Source organism: Lolium rigidum, chromosome 1 (assembly GCF_022539505.1).
Source record: "Lolium rigidum isolate FL_2022 chromosome 1, APGP_CSIRO_Lrig_0.1, whole genome shotgun sequence".
Taxonomy (NCBI): domain Eukaryota; kingdom Viridiplantae; phylum Streptophyta; class Magnoliopsida; order Poales; family Poaceae; genus Lolium; species Lolium rigidum.
The window spans coordinates 294223456-294238409 of NC_061508.1; the positions used below are offsets into that span (position 1 = coordinate 294223456).

Here is a 14954-nt window from a genome sequence, read left to right on the forward strand (position 1 = left end):
GAACTTTTCTGGCGGATTTACGGGTTCGGGCCAAAACACGCGCCGATCAGTGACCGAAAACGTGGGCCGGCCCGAATACGGAGTTCAGGGGCCCGAACAACTCCCCGCACGACCTCTATTAAAAGGGATCGCGGAGGGGAGTTCGGTTCACAAACCCTACTCCCCTCCGCCGTCTCCTCTCCCTCCGCCGCCGACAGTAGCGCGCTCCGACGAGCAATCCGCGCTTAGCCAGACACCTATCCTCCGCCCGCCGTCGCGCGATGGCCTCTCGTGGAGGTTCGGAGGGCCGTGCCGCGGGATTGGGCGGCGGCGATTCGCTGCCGCGTCCACCCGTCTTCCGCACCGAGGCGGAGCGGCGGAAGTGGAAGCGGAGCGAGGGCGCGCGCAAGAGGAGCACTCGCCGGTGGACCAACTGGGGGCTCACGCCCCCAGGGAAGCTCGCCCGCTACGGCAACCAGGCCGGGGGCTCCTCCTCCGGGCAGTCGAGCCGCGCACCGCGGCTGTCCGTGGCAGCGGGCATCGAGGAGGACAAGCTCGTCCCCGCTCGATCGCCAACATTCTCCGCCGGGGAATACGTCCACGGCAACGACGAGGAGGAGGTGGTGATGGCACAGACCTTCGCCATCAGCGAGGGCGCGCTTCCGTATGAAGGAGGCCGACGCTGTCCGCCAGGTACGGGAGTACGAGGCCGACGCCGTCCGCCAGGTACGGGAGTACGAGGCGGCCCGCCGGGAGGACCGTGTCCGCAAGGTCAAGCTCGAAATAGTCGAGCTTGACAAGGAGGACGCGTCAAGACTTCACGCCGCCGCCGATCTCCGCCAGCACCGGCACCGCCGCGCGCGCCATAGCTCTAGTAGGCCGCATTTTGCTCATTATAGCTAGGTTAGGTTGCCGGTGTACCAGTAGTATTGTCAATTCCCCGCACTATGTAAGTATCGATGATCAATTAGAGCATCTATTTCATCTAAACTATGATCATCGATTAAAATTACCCGCGCCAATTTGAATTCCTGTTTTCGGTTCCATTTTACGAGTGAACTCGCGCTTTTCGGTTTGCGTTGTTTTTCCGTCTCTACCAGAGATGCTCTAGCCTGCAAACAGCAAGTCCCTCCGCAACTGGACCTCTCTCACCCACCTTCTATTCCCCATTCAACGGCCCACGGCAAGCTGAGCAAAACTGAACAGATCGTGCACTGATTCTAGCTTTAGACTTGCAGTTTCACCATTAATCTCCCCTCTCCCGTCTTCGGTTGACCGGTTGTAACTTTCTAACCTATGGCCGGCGGCGAGGGCGGCGGCGGACGCGCAGAGGACGGCGGGAGTGCCAGGTGGCTGCCCATCTTCGACCGGCTGGAGGCGATGGTGAGCAGGAGTCAGGCGGAGGCCGAGGCGCTCGCCGCCGACCGCGCGCGCCTGGAGGCAGCCAACAGGATGCAGCGCGAGTCCTGGGAGGCGGCGCGGAGGCTTCAGCGTAGCGTCGAGGAACTTCAGGTGGCGGCGCAGGAGAAGGACGCCGAGATGGACAGGCTGCGAGCGGAAGCCGCCAATGCCAAGAAGAAGCTGCAGGTGATTCGCTCGCGTCCCAGCTCCTTCAGATCTTCTCTGAGTCTCTTCTCTTCCTGATCCAAGCTACTGTTCTTGTGGAAGGAAAGGCGGATGCGCGCATGAAGATGAGGTGGGAGGCGGCTTACGTTGAGCTGCTTCTCGGGGCTAACCAGAAGCTCGCGGGTTAGGAGCTCTCGTTTCTTGGGCTAACTCTTCTGTTCATATGAGGAAATTTCAGATTAGTGCTATGTGGTCTGAATGGCAAGTTTTCTTTTTTGGATATTTCATACTGTTAACTAGCTCGAACTGAACAACACTTCTCTTTTTCTTTATTTTGTTAGATGTAGATAACATCTAACATCTATGAATTTATGTTGCTGCTGATGATCATCGCGTTCTTCATTGAATTTAGAACTCAGAGATACTGACTTGGATGATTCCAGTACTTGTGCAGAAACCCCAAACCCTAAGGTACTTAATTACCAAAAGCTTAAGCTGGGTAGCTCAGAACATGCAGTCCAGGTTGTGCATCTCATTGATTTACAGAATTGTTGTTTTGCATAGCTGAATGAAGTTGAAAGCTGCGCAAAGCTTAGAGGAAACAGTCGTTATGATGTACACATTACAAGCAATATAAGTGTGGAGCTAAGAAAACTAAAGCAGGCCTATGAGACTCTGAGCTCAATAAAGGACATGGAAAATTCTGCATTACTCTTTGAAAAGGATTCTATGCGTAGCCAGTTGAATATAATGCAGCAGGACTATGCCGCACTCCTAAAGAACAAGAAAGCGGAGGCAGCACAAGCTACAGAAGCAGCACTAAAGCTTCAGCAGAGTGTAGATGAGCTTAAGGTGTTGGCCCAAAAGAAGGATGATGAGATTGGCAAATTGCAAGAAGAAGCTGTTGGTGCCAAAAAGCAGCTAATGAAAATGCAGTCCTTAGTCAAGGAGAAAGATGATGAAATCCAAAGACTCAAAGGTTGGCATCCTCAGTATATTCAAATGTCCAACAAGGATATCAATGGGACACATAAAAAGTTGAGGTCCGATGATCCATGTGTAAGAGGCAAATCAAAAACCAATGTAGAAAACTATGGGCAAGATGAAACTAGTCAGAAGCGCAGGCGTGTCTCTTCCCTATCAAATGTACAAAAGCCTCTAGGGAGCCCCGAGAGAAAGAGTGCAGCTTGTAGTGCCCAAGTCGCCAACGGCAAAAGCCACACTGAAAGCAGGTAAATACACTACTACTGTTGTAAAGTTGATATTATAATGGTTTGTAGGAACTTTATTTGACTGTAGTCGACTACAAAAGTTTAGACGTTTGCTAGATACTATCTGTCAAATAAGTGGTGTCAGAACACCTTCTCAAAGCTGATATATCTAATTACATGCAGCACAAGGTGGCATCTAACGTCACACACAATCCTTGAATACATACAACATGAAACAACTTAAGTTCGTGGAAACATTGCACCTTTTTATGATGTGCATTCGGCTTTTGCAAATTTTCATTTTTATTCTTTCGCCTTTGGTGATGAATGATCGGCATACTCAGGCAGACGCCTTGTTTCCAGCCATTCTTCCTTCCTCCATAGATGTTCTCGCTATTTGCAAGCTGAATTGCTCCAACAAGTTATTCCTGTAACAGCGGAGTCGATCATATGAGTTATCAAAAAGGTCAAAAGATAGTTGCCGAAAAAGAGTGAGGTGAAAAGATAGCCATGCTTCTTTAGCAATTACAGGAAGTACTGGTTCTAATTGACACAAAATCATTTGCCAAATTCAGTATAAGTGGGTGTGAATTGTATTTGGATTCTTTCATTTCAACCTTCATTCTTCCTTCCTCCATAGATGTTCTCGCTCTTTGCAAGCTGAATTGCTCCAAGAAGTTATTCCTGTAACAGCGGAGTGGATCATATGAGTTATCAAAAAGGTCAAAAGATAGTTGCCGAAAAAGAGCGAGGTGAAAAAATAGCCATGCTTCTCTAGCAATTAAAGAAAGTACTGGTTCTAATTGACACAAAATCATTTGCCAAATTCAGTATAAGTGGGTGTGAATTGTATTTGGATTCTTTCATTTCAACCTTCATTCTTCCTTCCTCCATAGATGTTCTCGCTCTTTGCAAGCTGAATTGCTCCAAGAAGTTATTCCTGTAACAGCGGAGTCGATCATTTGAGTTATCAAAAAGGTCAAAAGATAGTTGCCGAAAAAGAGCGAGGTGAAAAGATAGCCATGCTTCTCTAGCAATTACAGAAAGTACTGGTTCTAATTGACACAAAATCATTTGCCAAATTCAGTATAAGTGGGTGTGAATTGTATTTGGATTCTTTCATTTCAACCTGCATTGAACTGAAATTCGGGAAGATCATTCCACTTTGGCCAAGAGCAGGAACATATGTAAGTAAAAAAAATTGCTATCCTAAGTGGCAATATGAACATTCTTTCGAACTGCACTGTTAAAGCCAATCCCAAGAAAGACCATATCAACTACTCTCCAGGAGAAGGTAGAGAGAACACATCATTGTGAATAGATAATCTGATCTCTGTGGGCTTGTATGTTTCCTCAATCCTGATAGATCATATCAGTAGCTAATATTACCCTGTTACAGAAAGTAAGCCAACAGGCAGCACAAAGTGTTTTCTTCATATTGTGGAAACAAAAACAGAACAAAATTTAGAACTCCTGCTCTTTCTGGGTTGCTTGTTCTGGGTTTCTTATGCAATCAGCTAGTAGACTTGTTACATTCCGCAAATAAAAGCTGTTGCCAATCAGATCAAATGTCATTGTATTTCTGAACCTTGACGGCGTTCCCTGTTTAATCCTGTTGTTTTTGAAGAGCGGTCAAGTGTTGGTACTCCTATCGCATGGCTCCACAGCCGCTGCGTTCAAGGAATTTGAAGATTGCCAACGGCCGGCGTTCAACGATCGGCACCGGTCACTGGGGTAATTACGTCAGGCTCGTTAACGACAGCCTGGTAGACCAACCTGACAAGCACAAGATGTTTGTCCAGTTCCTGTGCAATTTTGAGAACTGGAGGTCGGTGATACGTGAGCAGTAACATTTACAACAATCTACCAGTTCATTCAGTTTTGAGTTGGAATGTGTTAAAGTTGAATTCTGATAATTTTGCAGAATTTGTCAAGTGGCTAGAACCATGGAGGTCGTGTTAGATGGACAGCCCAAGCTGATCCATCAGTTTAACAGGTTCTTGCCTAACAATTGTCAGATGGAGGTTGATGATGAGGAGGAGGAGAAACAGCAGCCCGAGGAGGAGCAGCCGGTCTGATCATCTTTGGTCATTTATAACTGCTGCTTGTTAGAAACAACTGATCTGATTATTAATTCCTGCCGGCTGTTTCTGTTCTGCGTTGGTCTTGTGTGTTTTGCAGTGCCCGCAAGGAGCACCGCAACCTCGTGGCCAACATCCATCAGCTTCACCATCAGCATCAGTGCCAGAGTCAGAGTCAGAGTCGGAGTTAGCGTCAGCCGCGGCGGGCTTGGTCAAGCTCAAGGAGGCAGAACAGCAGCCAAAGCGGGGGCGGGTTTAGTGGTGTTTACCAGTGTTTGATGTTGGATCAACATCTGATACATGTGGCATGCACGGAATCTATCGGCCCAAGGAGTCATTAATGATACTAGCAAAACTTTATCTCGGGCCAGTTTCTGCTGACTTGGAAGCTGGTGTCACGCTTCATGATGATCTTAAGGGCAGTCCCAATGCTCCACCGTGTCCTGTATCTAAAACTGCCACCTCAGACTTTTTGTCTATGTGGAACACTAATTAAGAAGAGAGAGGTGACGATCGTATCTTCTTTTCGATACGGCTCTTGTCCGCGCTCCCGAGGCCATCAATTAATTTCCCGGCCGCTCGTCGTCTACCTCCTGCTGTTTTGCTTGTGCACTTCTCCTTCCCCCGCTCCTTGCTCAAATCATCTCCCGTGTCACCCTCTCCGCCATCCCATGCCGTCCATCCTCCTAGCATGTTGAAGCTGATCTGCCGGTGCTGTTGTCAACCGCCGCGGCGCTCCCCTGCTCCCAGATCCCGTCGTCATGCACACGACGGACCAGGTGCGGCCCTGGAGCACTTCGTGGTAGGATTTGCCATTGCAGATCGATCTAATCCCCATTGCAAATGAGAACTCAGGTCAGCAGCTACGCCACACAAATTTGCTTGACGCGATTGGAAGTTGGCGAACAGGACAGAGGAGAGGGAGAGGAAACCAATATTAAGAAAAAATTCCATCGTGAACTTGCATGATGTTTGGATCAGAAAGTTGAGGAAGAAGGGGCATTCTCTGCACATGGCGTGGAGGCATTTAACGAAGGGCCCCACCGTAAGATACAACCCACTGTGAGGATCTGTATCTAAATGACGTGGACGAAATTAGATACGGTCAACCGTATCTGCATTGCGGGCGCCCTAACTTGTACAATAGTTGACTTTAAGGATTGATAACTTTATGTGTAAAAGGCCCACCACACATACTCACAAAGTCTAGGAGCACGTGCAAGAGCTGACTTTTGCATGAGAGCCCACCTCTCTTCTCTCTCCACTTCTCTCTCATCCACCAAAGCAAAACAACACTATTTTAATTCTTATAGCCTCTTTGAGTCAGCCTTATTGTACTTGCTCTAATATGGTGGTATCTCTTTCTACCGGTCGCCACATCTGGCTAAATAAACCTGAGTTTTTTTTTTTTGAGATGAATAAACCTGAGTTTTGTATACCTATGAACATTTTGATCAATAAAGTGGCGGCTTATCCTTAAAAAAAACACGATCCTGCCGGCTTTCTGAGATCCTGGAAACTCCCGCCAAATCGTCATGGAACGGCGCAGCAGCAGACAGCAAACGCAGAACCACGGCCGCCGGCCGACGAGAGGAGGCCGCGACTGTCGACCGGCAAAGGCCGCGAGCGGCAGGAAGGATATGGTGCCGAAGAAGAGAATCAAGTACTAGTACTCCGTATATGATTTTGAAACTGAAACTGCACTTGAAATCCTAAAACCAATCGGCAGCCTGTGGTTGTTTTTTACTGCGCGAGGTGCAGCTGAGTCCCTTCCATTTATAAACTGCGCCCCCGTGCCGATCGGCAGCGAAACCCTAGAATCGAATCTGAATCGAGGCGAGGCGGCGGCGGTGGAGACAAGCGAAAAGGAAATCGAGGAGTAGTAGAAGGCAGAAGAGGCAATCATGTCCCTACGGCGGTCCGTTGGTTTCCTCCTCACACGGAGGTTCTCGCCACGGGCGACCCCAAGGACGGCTCCTGCACGCTCTCTCCACTCCTTGGTGAGTTTCCCCCGGCCGTTTGTTTTTCTCAGATCCGATCTGCAACTTCAGGCCCTAGCTCCCTCATGTTTCTCACCCCGGTCGATACAGAAGGATTTCCACGTTCCTGGTGGCATTGGTCGTGCTACTGGCGTGGCCACGGCTGCGGTTGCTAGTGCTGCAGCGTTGGCGCTTCAGTATTTCAGGAAAGACACAGCAGATGATGAAGGTAGACAATTCCCTCGTCGTCAGCTCCGTTTGATGTCAGGAACCACCATCTCATACCTGTCTTTTTGTCTTGGCAGCATCTCGCAAGCAAGAGGAGGAGGACATGAAGGCGAGGTTCGAGGATTGGGTGAAGAAGTACAACATGACATACCCAGACGAGGAAGAGAAGGCTATGCGGTTCAATGTGTTCAAGGACAACATCAAGTCGTTCGAATCGCAGGGTTTGCTTCCAAACTGTTTTGCAGACTTGAAAGATGAGGAGCTCCCTTCGCGCCGGTCCTGTATCGCTGACATAGACCAAGACATCGAAGAGTGCCTCCAGGCCAAGATTCTCGCTGAGACAGGTCTCTTCTAATTTTCCAATCATATGCACGATGCACTTGCTAGCTTAAATCATGTATGTCTTGCCCTGTTTTGTTTTGGCTGTCAAATTGGACATATTGTTATTGATATAGGTTATATGGTTTTACCTTGTTTTAGATGTCAAACTATACCCATACGCTCATCCCTAGCTTGAACATATACTCTTCCTTTTCCGTAGAATTTTCCAAGAAATCAGATCTGCTATTTCTATGGTTCTACCTTACATCTTGTTACTTGCAATTGTTTTGTGGACAACTCAAATATAAATGGAATTGCTTTTATAGCCATCCATTGGGCTGTCCAGATTGCTAACTTGTAGTTTTCTCCTGAAAACAGGAGAATTTACGTGGACACCAGACGTGATGCAGGGCCACAAGAAGGCAACCCAAGTCTCTGCCTAGAATTTCTGCTTCTGCTCAGAATTAGCTTACTTACGAGCAAGCAAAGAAGATTATTGGTGTGAAACATGGCTCTTATGCAAAGAAAAAGTACCGAGTCGAAATATTAGTCAGTTTCTCGTAATCATTCAGTGTAACAAAATTGACAGTAAACTCTCAACTTGATTCAGAACTACAGTGTACTAGATGGACTAGGCGCGTGTTGTCGCGCCCGCTTTGTTCATATAGTGTCTAATAACTTCATTATCGAAGAAAAAAGATGGCACGAATCAGGACCAAGGAAGTGAGGAATCAACATATGATACACTATCTTTGCCATGCTGCCTGCATGGATGACCAATGAGAAAAATTGGAAATAAACAACAAAATGGATGTCCCAAATTTAGAACCGGAGGAAATCAGGTAGTGCAACCAAGCATTTTTACTAATTCTCATGTCAATGGCTACCAAAGCTTCAACCAAAAAACACACAAGAGCGATGCTATTGACGCTCCACTAGTACACATCAGTATTAAGAGCATCCCCACTCGTTGGCGCTCCCCACGCCCAAATCCGGCGAAATTTTCGTCCGGATTGGATGAAGATTTGGCGTGGGGAGCGCCGAAGTTCCAGCCGTCCCCCCGGCAGGAAACCCCCAACCTCGACCATTTGACATATTTCAAACAAATTCAACATAAAATTTAACAAGTTCGGCAAACAAGAGGACGAAAATTGCTGAAACAAATTCGGCGATAACGAGTACAATGTTTAACAAGTGCTGAAACAAATGAAGCACACAAATTTCACAATTTTTCAAACAAATTAAGACAGACTAGTTTGCGTCGGCGTTGGCGTTGCCTCGGAGCCTCCATATGTGCTCCACCGGATCATCTTGCAGCGAGCTGGTGCATTGTAGAGTCTCGAATCTCCTGGCGCATAGCAATGAAGGCGGCCCATGATGGAGGCACCTGGTGATTAGGCTGTGCAAGAGGACCCTCTCTCTCATATGGTGCTTCTTGCTCAGCTAGAGGAACCGGATGCTTTCGCTCATCTTCAATAATCATCTTGTGTAGGCACACACAGCAGATCATCACCTCCCACATCTGATCTTTGGACCAAGTCATAGCGGGGAACCGGACGACAGCAAATCTCTGCTGGAGGACACCAAATGCTCGCTCGACGTCTTTTCGGCAAGCTTCTTGTTTGTTGACAAACTCGCAAAGTTTGGGGGTGCTAGGGTTGGAGATCGTCTTCACAAATGTTGCCCACTTTGGATAGATACCGTCTCGCAAGGTAGTATCCTTTGTTGTAGTGCCGACCATTGATCACATAGTCCACCGGGGAGCATGACCCTCAACAAGCTTGGAAAAGACCGGGGAGCAGTTTAGGACGTTGATGTCATTGTTGGATCCAGGCATACCAAAGAAAGAGTGCCAAATCCAAAGATCATGGGTAGCCACTGCTTCAAGTATCACGAGTGCAGCCTTTTTCCGACCCTTGTACATTCCCCGCCACGCAAACAGACAGCTTCTTCCATTGCCAATGCATGCAGTCAATGCTTCCAAGCATCCCCGGAAAACCTCTAGCTTCATTTGTTGCAAGGATCCTCCGAGTGTCTTCGACAGTGGGTGATCTCAAGTAATAGTCTCCGAACATCGCTTTGACGGTCCCGCGAACCGGTAGAAACAATCAAGGGCGGTGGACTCCGCCATCCGAAGATAGTCATCCGCAGTATCACCGGGAGCTCCATACGCCAAGCATCCTCATAGCCACCGTGCACTTCTGCAGATGACGAAAATCCAACCAAACCAGTGCAATCCGCCTTGCATCCGAAGTAGGGATCAAAGTGGCGGATGTCATACACAATTTGCGAAATAGCTTTCGCTCATCCTGAAACGACGCCGGAAAACACTCTCACCGTGCAATGGATTGTCGGCGAAGTAGTCGGCGTACAACATGCAGTAGCCCTCCATTCGCTGTCTCGGCTTGCACTTCCGGCGACCTTGTGCCGACCCACCACGCCGATGAGTTGCCAGTCCGGCGTACATGCTTGCCAAGCAACCAAGGATCATCATGTGCTCGTCGTCTTGGGCGGCTGCTGCCATCTCTTCTTGCATAAGCTCGACGAACATCTGCTCCTCCTCTTCGTCCGAGTCCATGGCCGGCGAGGCAAATGGACGAACACCTGACGGGCGTGGTCGAGGCAACCCGAGCCGCGAGCGACGACGAGCAAGCAGGCCGAAAAACAGGCCGGTGGAAGAGCAGCCAGATAGGCCGTCGTCCAAACACGGCGGAATATTGGCAGGTGGGGAAGGAGTGGCGGCGCAATCTGGGCAACAAGACGGCGGGGTGGTGCCGGCGGCAAGAGAGATACGAGGGGTGGGGGAGATTTTGAGCGACGTGGCGGTGGGGTTCGTGCGTCGAGTCACCGACAGATCGGGCCCTTCCCCGCTTTTCACTCGTCCGGAGTCCCCGAGAGCTCCCCGGGGGGCCGGGGGTGGCGTGGGATCGCCGGATGAATTTAGGCCCAAATCCGGACGAAAACGAGGAACCGGGGGCGCGACTGGGCCGAATTTCGCCGTCCGGATGGAAAAAACGCTCGCCGGGGGCCTCCTCGGGGGGACGAGTGGAGATGCTCTAAGGAGAGAAAGCAGCTGCTGATTGTACATGGATACATTATGCAGTCCAATTCTGTAATGAGATGAACACAATGATAATGCATACTACTTTTCGGAGCTTGACACTTACTATGCCATGAAAGTGATAGCAATACACATACATTTATCTTTTTGGTAATGCTATATAGTATATACAACATGATTAACTAAACACGAAGAAAATAGCTAAAAAAAGTGAATGTGAAGAAAGAAGTTAATTAAGAATTAAAAATCTGTATGACATTGCACAAAGTCCAGTAGATAAAAGTCCCTAAGATATTACAGAAACTCATGAAGCCACAGCCATGCTAACTCGCGTTCAACTGCAGTTTCTTATTTCACTCAGAAGGCATTATATTCATATGCTCACTTTCAGAAGTAGAGTAGAAAATAAGGTGCATGTGAGGTCTGGAAAGAAATGAAGCTATTGTGCCCTGGTTTGGCCTGATGTAAACCAGTACTAAGAAAAAAGGAGACATTTGCATTGTGGTTTACTTGGTTCCCTTTTTTCTATATGAATTGATGTCGTATGCATCTAATGAACTAAATGTGCATTTATGATGTCACCATTTATCCTCCAATCTGCAAGCATGTAAATACTGTTAATAAATAAATTTATGCAATGAACAAAAACAGACAGGAAGCATATTTAGTATGAAAAGGTCACTACTTGACACTAAGATTCCCACAGTACAATCCATCCTTCTGTCAACCTAGACCATTCAACAACAAAATTCCCTCACTGAATGAAGTAACCAGGAGCTTATGCGGTTATGCCTGATCGTGTGCTTGCCATCCTCAATCCTTGTTTGTATCCAGAATCAACAAAATGGTGCTAATGAATTTTGTGCTTGGCCTCAGCATCTAATTTTAATCGCTAGGCCAGAAACATACTACTACAGTTTACTATCTCCAGTGCAAATTCCAGTAAGCAAATAGAGCACAGAGAAGTACACCGCGCGTCATGTTCCTTGTCCCTGGATGCAACAAAGTAGACGGCGACACGTGACACCCGTCCAACACGTCGCCAAACCTGGAACCCCCAACACCAAGTAAATACATACGGGCGACACCCGCCCAACACATCGCCGAATCTGGACACCCGTCCAATTGATTGGATCAAACATTGAAATTGTACAATGAAATGCTATGGAAAATGTCTTGAATGGGAAAACATTGAGCAATCAAAGCTGGTTGCTGTAAATGTTCCCTGAAAGTTACTAATGGTCTGATTCGTATTTGTTTAAATAAACCTTTCTTGGCAATTACATTATAAAAATGCACTCAGGATCACAAGTTAATGACATAATATATATTTAGTGAACAATTATTAGGGGTAAACATTATTTGTTACAACCTTGACTGAAATTGTATCATTCAGGTCCATAATTTGGAGGAGACATGCTCATGGCTAAACTGGAGTATGGCAATACATTATGCGTAAATGAATGGGAGGAACCAGCTATGGTTCTAATCTACATAGCAGGAAGTGTAGATCATTCCAAGACGTGAATCTACAAAGAATTATTATTCGAAGGGAAAATTTCAAGCCATCGTAATTTAGTACACCAAAGGCCATTAAGCCACAATTCAATTCATCGTACAAACCATTGCTCCTGAATTACACATAGGTTTCATGACATTGCCCATCTGCATCTAGAACTTAGTGGCAGCAACTCAAATCAATCTATCGTGGTTTAAGTTGATGATCGAAAGTACGATCAATATTAATATCCCTCCAGGTAATCAATGGAGCACCAGTCTCCCCTCGCTCATCTGAAAACAACAAAAAGTACCTGAACCGTGCAGTAGAAGACTGTGAATAAAATTTCAGAAACATTCTTTGATCTCCATAGGCAACAACAAAAACTGCCCATGATCAAATTCCTGCTGTGGCCAGATAGAAGATAGAGGAGTGGTGAGAACCGCCTACTTGCCTCGCCTCGCAACCCCTGCATCTTCTCCTGAATGGTCGCCCGACTACGTCTCCAACAACGGCCAGAAACGCACACCAATGAAGAATCGCCTGCAAATTGATACATACCGCCATGACTGGTTTGGTGTAGCACTGCAACGCCCCAGCGTTGATCAGGGGGGTCTAGACCAGGACGGGTCGCCCACGACTTGGTGCAATCCAGCTCCGTCCTCCTCGCCCTCAATAAGTCCTCGCGGTGGGCGAGGCTATGGTGGGAGTGACTGCGGGAGGGAAGCTTAGATCAGGCAGTAGCCGCCGGCGCCGCTGCAGCTAGCCCGACACCCGCTGGATCTCCGCCGCTAGGCCGGCGCCACCGCTCGCCCGCCGCTCAACAGGTGGCTGATGGAGTACCGGCTCAACAGTCAACACGGAAGCGACCGCCTTCTGCGCAGCGCACCCCGAAGCGGTGTGCGTGGGCCTTGTGCGACCGCCTTTGACACCAGTGGGCCTCGCGAAAAGGACGTGCAGCCTCATCAGGGGCATCGCCAACCCTGGGAGCTTAGTGCTCTTTAAGAATAGATCATGCTTCAAGGTAAACAACCACTAGCTTTTGATGCCTTAGACCAAAGCTATTGCAGCTGAATGTGTCGTGTACATGACAAATGAGCTTGTTATTTTCACATTCACATTAGCTGCTCGCTGCAGATCTGAAAGAGGGGCCGACAAAGAATATTGGTGTAAATGCAGTCATCTTTAGCCTTTTGACAGCTTAAATCATTATACCTGGCTGCCCACTTTTAGTTGCTCCATATAATTCTACCTGGCCTTCTACTTGCCAAACTAATATGGAGAACGGTTAATTTCACTAATAATCTCCCTCTGCCCACCAATATTACAAATATGTTTGGAAATTGGTTAAACGGTGTTGACAAACAATCAAAGGTTTTAATTCGCATTGGCGTATCAGTCTTATGTTGGTCAATATGGAGATGCCGCAATGATATAATTTTTAACAACAGGAAAAATTTCAATTTTTTACAGGTGATCTTCTCCCTGGTGCATTGGATCCAACTCTGGGCACTCCTTTCGCCGCAAGAGCAACGGGATGTCATGGCTTCTGGATGCACACGGCTCCAGATGGTCACTCAGAATATCTTGTGACGGGCTGACTGGCAGCATATTAGTCGACTAGAGGGTGCTTAGTCACTTTGTGTTGTTTTCCTTTTTTCGCTGGTTGATTTTTGTATCAACTTTAAGCGAACCTTGAGATGTAATAAGTACTTCTGAACAAAATATGATGGGTTTTAATAAAAAGCTGTGTGCATCATCACGATGCAGAAGCCGGGTTTATCCCTTTTCAAAAAAAAAAAAACTTGCCAAAAATTTAGGGGATATTGTCAACTAAATTAGGATGACTACTTTACTATTTTGTTGATGTATATAGGCATGATCATTTATTGGATTGAGTATGTGTAAACTCCGCGACAAAGAAAAACAAAAACGGGTACGGCAAAGCGCGCTAGATCCTTCTAGTATATGCCTAATTGCCGGCTATGAGCTACGCTTCAGACAGAAGAACCACATGAAGCAATCACATGTTTTGCTTCTCCTATACAAGAAGTTGGCTTGGCTCCAAGGGTGATTTGTGCATGACAGCATGAGAATAGGGCGTGAACGCACTAGTGGAAAACAGGTCTAATGTCGCGGGTCGTATGACCCTTTTGTCGCGGGCGGCCAGCCGCGACAAAGGAGGCGCGACAAAAGGTCCCCCTTTTGTCGCGGGTCGCTTACGAACCGCGACATAAGGTCCACCACGTGGCAGCCGCGGGGCTCGCAGGGGACAGGCCCTTTTGTCGCTGGCGGTATTACCACCCGCAACAAAAGACCCTCTATGTGGCGGGCGCACAACGCTGCTGCTTTAGGGTTTGAGAGGTGCAGCACCCCCCCCCCCCGCCACCGACCGCATGTTATTTCATTTTTTCATTCGAAAATAAAAGTTGGATATATTTGTACGCTACTAGAAGTGGTACACGTTCATTCATTATATATATATAGATCGATCAAACAAATATTGGAAGAAAAAGTCGATTCCCCTTACATATATATATATACATTTAGCTCACGATCGACAAGCGGTACCAACGACCGTCTATTTGGAGGTAGAGCATCTATTTGGACTAAACAAGCCTTTGTTGTTTAGTACTTCTCTAACCAAAAGTCCCGCCAATTCCTCCGCAATTCCTAGTAGGTGTTCCTTTGGTTGGAGTCTGTCCCGCATGTAGTCGACCTATATACGAAAATGAGATGATCATGACTATATCAATCTTGATAACGAAATATTGACGATAATAAATAAAGTTGTGAGTGTTATTGCTTACGTTGAATTTATTTTTGTTCTGCTTCTCAGTGGTTAACATGCGAATGGACTCGCAAACGTAGTATCCACATAGATTCGTCCCTTGTGGCTGCCGAGGGCACGGTACAGGAGTAAATGTTAGCTTCTCCGCCTGGGTACCATCCTGACGATGTCTCTTGAAAGCGGTCCAAGCCCTGCCAGGCAAAAGAATGATTGAATGAGTGGATAATTAATTGATATCT

The 14954-nt window shown here is 47.4% G+C and overlaps 2 protein-coding genes across 2 annotated transcripts; both read left to right on the top strand.

Annotated features, from left to right (window-relative positions):
- The first annotated feature begins 1412 nt into the window (after window positions 1-1412).
- On the top strand, window positions 1413-5098 carry LOC124683946. The gene is made up of 7 exons (XM_047218360.1): window positions 1413-1566; window positions 1653-1728; window positions 1958-2016; window positions 2110-2777; window positions 4384-4584; window positions 4681-4828; window positions 4938-5098. The coding sequence occupies exons 1-7, from the start codon at window positions 1432-1434 to the stop codon at window positions 5094-5096; spliced, it is 1446 nt and encodes a 481-aa protein (XP_047074316.1). The 5' UTR covers window positions 1413-1431; the 3' UTR covers window positions 5097-5098.
- Window positions 5099-6703: 1605 nt separating this feature from the next.
- LOC124683947 lies at window positions 6704-7808 on the top strand. The gene is made up of 4 exons (XM_047218361.1): window positions 6704-6837; window positions 6928-7045; window positions 7122-7388; window positions 7744-7808. The coding sequence occupies exons 1-4, from the start codon at window positions 6742-6744 to the stop codon at window positions 7806-7808; spliced, it is 546 nt and encodes a 181-aa protein (XP_047074317.1). The 5' UTR covers window positions 6704-6741.
- The last annotated feature ends 7146 nt before the right edge of the window (window positions 7809-14954 follow it).

What these genes read in the sequence shown, in the direction of transcription:
- LOC124683946 (XM_047218360.1), top strand. Translation starts at nt 1,432, where the DNA reads ATGCAGCGCGAGTCCTGGGAGGCGGCGCGGAGGCTTCAGCGTAGCGTC. An exon ending in AAAAGCCACACTGAAAGCAG is followed by an intron (nt 2,778 to 4,383) that starts GTAAATACACTA and finishes TTGTTTTTGAAG; the next exon opens with AGCGGTCAAGTGTTGGTACT. An exon ending in AGCCCGAGGAGGAGCAGCCG is followed by an intron (nt 4,829 to 4,937) that starts GTCTGATCATCT and finishes TGTGTTTTGCAG; the next exon opens with TGCCCGCAAGGAGCACCGCA.
- LOC124683947 (XM_047218361.1), top strand. Translation starts at nt 6,742, where the DNA reads ATGTCCCTACGGCGGTCCGTTGGTTTCCTCCTCACACGGAGGTTCTCG. An exon ending in CACGCTCTCTCCACTCCTTG is followed by an intron (nt 6,838 to 6,927) that starts GTGAGTTTCCCC and finishes CGGTCGATACAG; the next exon opens with AAGGATTTCCACGTTCCTGG. An exon ending in CAAGATTCTCGCTGAGACAG is followed by an intron (nt 7,389 to 7,743) that starts GTCTCTTCTAAT and finishes TCCTGAAAACAG; the next exon opens with GAGAATTTACGTGGACACCA.